This window comes from Anoplopoma fimbria, chromosome 3, assembly GCF_027596085.1.
Source record: "Anoplopoma fimbria isolate UVic2021 breed Golden Eagle Sablefish chromosome 3, Afim_UVic_2022, whole genome shotgun sequence".
Lineage (NCBI taxonomy): Eukaryota > Metazoa > Chordata > Actinopteri > Perciformes > Anoplopomatidae > Anoplopoma > Anoplopoma fimbria.
The window spans coordinates 21,621,306-21,629,591 of NC_072451.1; the positions used below are offsets into that span (position 1 = coordinate 21,621,306).

At 40.5% G+C, this 8,286-nt stretch overlaps 2 protein-coding genes across 2 annotated transcripts; one reads left to right on the plus strand and one right to left on the minus strand.

The window, feature by feature from the left end:
* The first annotated feature begins 1,965 nt into the window (after positions 1-1,965).
* On the plus strand, positions 1,966-2,679 carry tmem125b (transmembrane protein 125b). The gene has a single exon (XM_054596719.1). The coding sequence runs from the start codon at positions 1,966-1,968 to the stop codon at positions 2,677-2,679; it is 714 nt and encodes a 237-aa protein (XP_054452694.1).
* Positions 2,680-3,334: 655 nt separating this feature from the next.
* Positions 3,335-5,129, minus strand: LOC129089330 (leucine-rich repeat-containing protein 19-like). Its single transcript, XM_054596742.1, has 2 exons — positions 5,068-5,129; positions 3,335-4,764 (listed from the first exon to the last, which is right to left on the minus strand). The coding sequence occupies exons 1-2, from the start codon at positions 5,127-5,129 to the stop codon at positions 4,377-4,379; spliced, it is 450 nt and encodes a 149-aa protein (XP_054452717.1). The 3' UTR covers positions 3,335-4,376.
* Positions 5,130-8,286: the final 3,157 nt, after the last annotated feature.

Genomic DNA, 8,286 nt, shown 5'->3' on the forward strand with positions numbered 1-8,286 from the left:
TAAGATCAGGCCCACATCAACTCTACTATTTGTTAATTATTCCTTTTCTCCCGTCTTTTCCATTTTGTTGTTTATAAAGTTGATTGTTGAAGATCATAGTTTCACATTTGGCTTCAGTTGATATTCAAAAGACTAAAATATTCAAAGGATGAATTGGATACTAAAAGATATTGCCCACTCCGGGGGTAAACATGTATTTTAGTTCATAATACAGTCACCATTCTTGACACTGAAGTTATTGTACTGAGTTTGATAAGTATTATTTCAGTAGTAAGTTAACTCTGTTGATGGTTTGCATGGTTTCATTCAGTTTAGTACAGAACTAACCACGGGTGATGATTTTACAGGAATAGCTGCGGCATTTAAAGTCTTTCAGTCTTTTAACTGGAGAGTAACAAACTTAGCATATCAGCAGCTGAGAAAATGTAACTCAAGAATGTAGGTAACATCATGTTTGGTTATTAAAAGTGCTAAATAACAAATTTAGAGCAACAAACAACTATTCACCTTCCTGGCTCTGTCCAATGAAAAAAGGAAATGTCAGCTGGGGTTGGCGAAGTGTCTTCCTGGTGTTTATGGTGGTTGCCAAGAAATAATCTGGTACCTAACTGTCTGTAAAACCACAAACTGCTATAGCAAATGGTATCAATCATTTCATTTAACTCTCCTCCAGAAAGCCAAAAATTGTATTTCCCAGAATGTGGAACCATCCTTTAAATTCAAAGCAAAATGTTTTGTAAAGATATTACAGCTTTGGCAGGTGTATCAATTCAATTCCTTTCAATTTATTTGTATAGCCCCAAATCACAAATTTGCCTAAGAAGGCTTTGTATTGTGTACAACATAGAACATCCAGGACCCTCACATTGGAACAGGAAAAGCCCCCCCCAATAAAACTTTAAAAACAGGAATAAACTTTAGGAAGAGCCTCATTAGCATTCTGGAAGACACAGATCAGCAGGCCTGTGTCAGTGAGCGTCTCATTGAGGACAGGCAGCATTCACTGTGGCCTATCTAAGAGGCTCAACATAGTGTGTGTGAATGACGCTATCGTTAGGATCACAGAAACACCATTATCACTTCTCACTGACATCACTCAGCCCTCCACAACAGCAATGCAACACACCCCTCCACAGCTCACACACACCACCACCCGCCTCCTGCAGCCCCGTCATTGTGTACGCCAGGCAGCCCATTGTCTGTGTGGGGGAATGCTGGACAATGTCGCCAATCTCTGTCCAAGCCATGATCCAACGCTGCTATTGTGACCTGTCTTTTTCCCACTTAACCAGACAAGATGGTGTTCCCGTGTGATGAGAGGGTGGATGGGGGTCCTCTGTTCTGCCTGGCACTGGGGGAGAGAATGTAAAGAGGGCACAGATTAGCAGTTTGTGACGCTAGTACAGTCACTGTGGTGATCATGAGTAGACAGTTGGACAGGCTACATACACAACACCCAGTCAGGATGTCAACACCATCATAACTTCTCTACTCGCAGTGAGTATTACAGAGGAAGTCACTGCATCTCTGTGGCCGGGGTCTTAACTGTTTTTCTGCCTCCAGCGCGGAGACAGGATAATTCTACCATCTACGCCGAGGAGAGTTTCATACCCGAGAAATGCTTGAGCAAATTGTGTTTACTACTTCACCATTGGAAAACTTTTCTTGAAGCCGGATTACTTCAACGTGAAACACCATCTCTTGTACAGAATGAAGCCTCGAGACCAAACAACTGAAGGATCTTTGAAACCAACATTTGGGAATCTATGACTAAGGTTGAATGATGGGATGCAGAAGGATGGACGGTAACATTTAACCCTCAAATAACAACAAGTGAGTTTTTTTTTTACAGAAGCTGAGATGGAACACGGGATGTTTCTGCTGATAATACAGCTACAGTCATACAGTTGTGGTGAATAGAAAATAACATTTTCCTGCACATTCTTGCAAGGTGTGACTACTTTCATGCCTGACATGCAGACCTTCTACCAGCCCCGCCACACCATCCGTCACCCCCCGGGCCTCTTCCTGGACCCCACTCTGATGCAGCGACGTGTCCTGGATGATCAAGTGGAGCTGTGGTGGTTCAGAGAGCCACGCCACTCCCTGTTGTGCTACTGTGCCTCTGTGGCCCTCATACTGGGGCTTGGCCTCGGCGGCGTGGGCCTCCTGTCCACCACAACCAGCCTATCCGGGGAGTGGCGTCTCGGCGTGGGCACCACCCTCTGCCTCTTGGCCCTGGCTGTTCTGCTCAAGCAGCTTCTCAGCTCGGCCATCCAGGACATGAACTGTGTGCACAGCTGGCGTCGGATCGACCAGCTGAAGAGCGGCGGCAGGGCCGACCCGGCTCTGATGTTAGCTGTGGGGCTGGCAGTGATGCTCTGTGGGACGGTGCTTCTCTGTGTGGCCAAAGTCGGCAGCCAAGGTCACGACGGCAAGGAGATGTTGGTGTCTAGCCTGGTGCTGATGGCTGCGGGGGCAGGCATGTCTTTAGCTGTTGTGGGCTACGGCGTGATGATCTTCCTTAAAAGAAGAAGAGAGCAGAGGAGGAGGATGATGCTGAGAATGAGCAGAGCGAGGAGGCTGGGGGGGCAAACTGTCCGGGTGTTCAGTGTCTCAGGAGGACAGATGAGTCAGGCCACGAGAGAGACATCCTCCAGCAGGACCAGCCTGATCTGAAGTGAATGAGCAAAAACACTCAGAGGAAAACGATCAGAGTCTGTGAAATAAAGAGATTTTTAATACATTTGTCTAGCAGCTGTAAAAAATGTTAAACAAAGAGATGAATTCAGAAGGGGATAAGTAGCCTAGCTTAGTTTTGGGTTTCTTAGCTGTTTGGGCATCTTTCCAGTCTTTTTGTCACCATTTGCATAAAAAAGACTACTAGTACTTCAAAATTGTTTGTAAATGAAAGACAGATTGCTGCATATTTTCAACAATAACTCAATCAATAATTGATGTGCACATCTTTTGCATGTTTTTTACTGTTTGATTACACTATTTTGATACATCGGAGTAATTATGGTTGAAAAGACACTCTTCTGGCAAACAGTTAAAAAGCCTTTAATCAGATAGAGTCTTAACATGCATGAAAAAGCCATCTGATTCAAGGTTTTGCCAGATGAGTGCCTTCAATCTTTCTTCTTTTTTAAACTTTTGTGTTCCCTACCAAAGAGCACCGTCATTACATTTGTTTGAACTTGTGAGCACTTAAGACCTTTTCCTTTTTTTTCAAAACATCAATGTGAAGGATAAGTTCTCTGTATTCATACCACTGACTCATAGACCAAGATTGGCAATGAACAAAAGAATGACTGATCATTAAAGTGGAATTAAAAAGAATTTATTCATAAAGTACATTCCCAGTGAATCTATTTCAAACTACACGTATAAATCCACTGATATATCTTTTACATGAAACACTCAGGTTCCTGCCTCAGTACTTTTTAAGTAAAATCCGTAACTTTCAGCACATTCAGACAACATCAAAAAGGACGTTTCAAGTTGTTTCACCTTTATTGAAAATTCACAGCCAATTAAAATCAACCAAACACTTGAATATGAATAGTTTACTTACTCAAGTGATTGCTATCAAAATGTATCATTTGCAGGGTACAAACAGGAAACACAAAGGACCAGTACAGTCAAAACGTTGGCTGTCTCAATCCAATAAAGTTTTAGGAGATATAATCTAATGTGCAGTTAATCTCTACTTTTCATTAATTGAATCTGCTAACGTGCATCCAGCCTCAGTATAGCATTGGATAGAACTGCGATACTGTACTCAAATAATTTCAAACACAAGCAGTAACATTTTTCAAAATTTCTATATACTTCCGTTTATACATTTTTATATTACTTTTATCATATCATACTATTTAAATTTGCAAATTTTAGACACAAGTCCAATCATTCTCACAACTTCAACCATTTTGAAGCAGCTGTGACTTGTTCAGTTTTTACATTCATCATATCCACTCTGCACTTTCACCGGTTCCCAAAATGTGGGTCAGGACCCTCCATAAGCCCTCAAGGTAATCTTGGAGGCCTCAAAATGATTAATAGGAACAGGAAAAAGGAAAAATTCTGATCCACAAATTTGTTCTTTTTTCTTCTTTTCTTTTAAATGAAACAATATGAAACTCTTTTAGGGAAACTTACTATCACTATAGTAATAGTAATATTATAGATGTTCATATGCAAGGTGTAAGAGGTTGCATGTAGATAGTGATTCATTTTAATGAGTCAGAAACAAGAAAGATTTGGAATCACTGCTTTACTGTCAACTGTCGATCATAATCTCCTTCCTCTATAGCATCATTTATTTTATCTTAGTTGTAAGTCAGATGTTTTTGATGAAGTCCCACTTTATCAAATCACCCTATAGTGAACTGAATATCATCGTCGCTGTCTTCCTCCGCCTCCTCTTCGTCTCTCTCTCTCTCTGCCCTTTCTTTCTCACTGGCCTGGATGTAGTTATCCTCGATGAAGCCATCGTCATCGTCATCCACACCTCTAGTAGTGCCTCCAACCACTCCCATTCTACCCATCACACTGTTAGGGAAGGGCGGCTCGTCCTGGCCATACTGGCTGACCCCGTCGGCCTCCAGGAGCAGGGAGTGTCTGTAGCTGGCCAAGAAGCGATGGAAGAGACGAAACTTGACAGTCATCACGATGAAGAGTGAGACGGTAAGGACTGTGCCCAGTCCTGCAGCAAGATAGGACCACTCCAGCGACTTTGGGCCTCGTCTGGATCGGCTGCCCCTGGAAGCACAGCAGTAAAAAAGACTTTATAGCATCTAAATGTAGCTATGATGACAGAAAGGTCATTCACCAGTGCATTCACATGGTTTCCTGTCAATGAAGTGTTACAGAGTTCAAAGTTCCTCAAACACACCTGGTTGTAAATAGTCAGATGATGGTAAAGTTTGTAACTTACTTTGAATTTCAGAACCATTTGTGTTGGTGTGATCTTCTTCCATCAGAAGATGTCTCTGAGCGTCTTTCTGTCCGCCAACATCAGATAAAGAAGCCTGATGTGCTTCTCTGATAAAAGCTCCACCAAACAAAATCACCACAAAGAAGATGCAGCTCCACAGGCCCATCTCTGCGTACTGCGAGAAAATCATGTCATCAAGTGATTACATCGACTCAGGATCATGAGACAGTAATTGTGGGGCTGCCTACAAGAAACTACCACTAAGATCAGCAAACAATAAGAATGAATAAAGCAAAGAGGGAAATATGCTCTACAAAGGCCATAAATTATACCCATTTGGTTGGCTTAGGAATGCATATTTACACAGAATAAAGAGGTGATTTCATCCCCGATCACCTGTATTGCATTAGGAAGGGAACATTTCACAGCCATTGTGGAGAAGAGGAACAATCAGAGCAACCAATAACTATTTCAATGTACATATGGGATTGTCAGTATTGTTTTAAGACAGACTTTGAATTTGTGTATTACTGTGGTAATGTAAGGCTGATGACACATCCTGACACATGCAGTGAGGATGACATACTTTTATATTTTGTTTTATATTTCCTAGCCAATAAACCTTTAACCAGTGTTATGTGACGATCAATACACTTAAAACTGACGCTGGAATATTTGAAGGGTCAACAATATCTGTTGATTGGACAAATTGGAGATCTACATTGTTCGATACAGTGTTTTGTGTTTTATATTTCCTTTTATGAGATTTGATTCCATTTAGACTGTTGAACACATTACATTTTAAAGATTTGATGAGACTCTAGTTACAGGGGTTTTAACAGGGCCATATACAAAACAGTATAAGGAGTCACAGCCTAAACAACACTCCAAGACAATCTGTGTTTATAGACCAGAGCACCCAAATAAGTTAATTATTAATTAAAGATGAATTTTCTATAAAACAACACTACTAATACTTTAATATGACAGCTGTTTATTGTTGTGCTATTTCTGTATTTCTGTGTGCCAAGAGTTTAAGAGAGAGAAAAGTTTATTTTTACAAAATTCACCTCACACTATTTAATCTGGGGTTTTGGCCGCCCAATATCTACATAATGATACACCATCATTGTTGACACTATCATCAATTATCGCAACCCGAATTTTTGAATAATCATGAACCTTGAATATCAGCGGTAAAAGTATGAGTTTTAAAAAAGACGAAAAATACGTTATCCATGAGCAGGTGCCTTCAACCCGCAAATAAAACAGATTAACATGAACAAAAACATGAATATTTCCGTTTAAATATTCCCCTTTCACACAGAAACTGTCACATGATTTTGGAGAGCTGATTTCTGATGTCTGGAGCAATGTCCATGATTATAGTCCTGACCTGCTTACTAATTAACTTGAGACATAGCATCAGTAGACCTATGTTGTATAGACAATAATCCTAAATCTAAAGAGCAGACAACAGTTAATACGTACTACATAGTTTGGCTGAATGTATTTAATTTAAGGCAGCAGTACACTGGGGAAATAAAAAATGTACCTGGTGATGCAGGTCAGCACACGGTAGCTGTGTCTCAATCAATCACTAGTCAAATGACAACAGCAAACCGAAAAATGTCTCAACTACATCAGAGACTGTCAATTTACACAATCTACAACAACACACACAAACGCACACACACAAAGTCTAAAATGACTTACCTGTATCAAAATACCACAACTGACAGAGCGGGTGTACTGCTTCACCTAGACCTGACTTTTAACTGCTGTTTTTGTCTTCCTCTTCTGAAAATATAAAGAGACTTGCAGAGCAAAGGTTGCAGGACATACCATAATATCACCCTTCCTGAACATGCCCTCAAGACAGAGATGTTAATGAGTAACTTTATTAGGTTTGTCCTCCATTTCTCCATTCAGATCCTTTTACACAGGAGTGAATGCAAAAGTTGTGAGTAAAACCATAAGGCGCTTAATGTTTCTACTGTTTACTCTTTCAAAATAGAGTCTTAATAGAGCATTAACAAGAAATAATTAAAATTCAGCGACATGGATAAATAAAGCCTTTGGCAAAATTGTCACCATTGTTGCATCTGTGCTCTGAGGCCAGATAGTGTCACTATAATCACATAAGACACCTATGAAACAAGAGCACTACACATAGTCTACATGCTGTATGTGCATGGAAGGCATCTGCATTCATTTACCATTTGTTTTGGGTATTTAAGGAAAATCACTGAGATAAAAACGTTGATTTTACATGGCTTCGCTGTAAGTTGTTTTTTTCTTGAACTACTTCTCACTAAATCAGTGGTGCTGAGAGAATGGTAGATTAAGATGAGCACTGAAATGAATCCAGGCGGCCTTGCTTTGGTTTATTATCAGTGCACTTTAAACAGTCAGCATTTCTCTTCGTGAGGTAGGACATTAAGTGTCTTCATAAGACCTTCAATTGGTAGAATTCCAAAACTTGACTTTCTCTGCACCTCATTATAAATGCTGCACTTCTCTTTGCCATGAATAGAGCATTGCTTCAAAAAGGTTCATTGGGCGAGGTGTCCTTCAGTGAGACACTGAGCCACATGTGCTTTACAGCAGCCCTCTGCTCCTATATGCTTAGGATGGCTTAAATGCAAAGGTCAAATTTTATGTTGGTACACATATGTATGTGACCACTGAAATAAAGTTTTTTTTTTTTAATATCACCAGGAAACATCATTGAACAGTGAAGTGGAGACGAGAGCTTTCAGAACTCAGAAAATACCAGACTTTATTCTTTTTACATTTTTTCACTAACTGTTGCTGTCTTACACATATTGTAGCAAGAATCCTTTATTTTCTCTCCATGACTGACGCAGAGACCCTCATTTTATGCCTTTGTTTCAGACTTTACTATTGTAACGTTTTGTTGTCAGGCAAGTGGAGCAGAACGTTGCCAACTAGAATTATAACTTCAACTAAGTCTTTCACCATATAACACAAATTTGAACTACAGTTCATTGACTCAGTATCCATGGCAGATCAGACTGCCTCTGATGACAGACAAAACTGTAAATGGACACGCCCCCTTCCTACTTGTCTGATCCCCCCCAATCAGGACTCTCCGCTCCTGTCCGTCCTGGAGTTAAAAAAAGAAGTCAGCTGGCTGCAGATCCTCCTCTGCTCTTCACAAAAAGTCAGACTACCCTCCCCTCTGCAAAAAAAAGCAACTCTACCCTCCCCCCTTTTTCTGACCTTCCCTCTGCTTTTAATAATTTTTTAATAGTCCCTTAGTCCCCACTTTTCCAATTACTTAATCAGATGTAAACATGGCAATGAAGCCTTTAATGCCAGTG

Coding starts and splice junctions, on each gene's coding strand:
- tmem125b (XM_054596719.1), top strand. CDS start 1,966: ATGCCTGACATGCAGACCTTCTACCAGCCCCGCCACACCATCCGTCAC.
- LOC129089330 (XM_054596742.1), bottom strand. CDS start 5,129: ATGATTTTCTCGCAGTACGCAGAGATGGGCCTGTGGAGCTGCATCTTC. Junction 4,765..5,067: donor ATCTTCTTTGTGGTGATTTT/GTTTGGTGGAGC, acceptor CTGTGCTTCCAG/GGGCAGCCGATCCAGACGAG.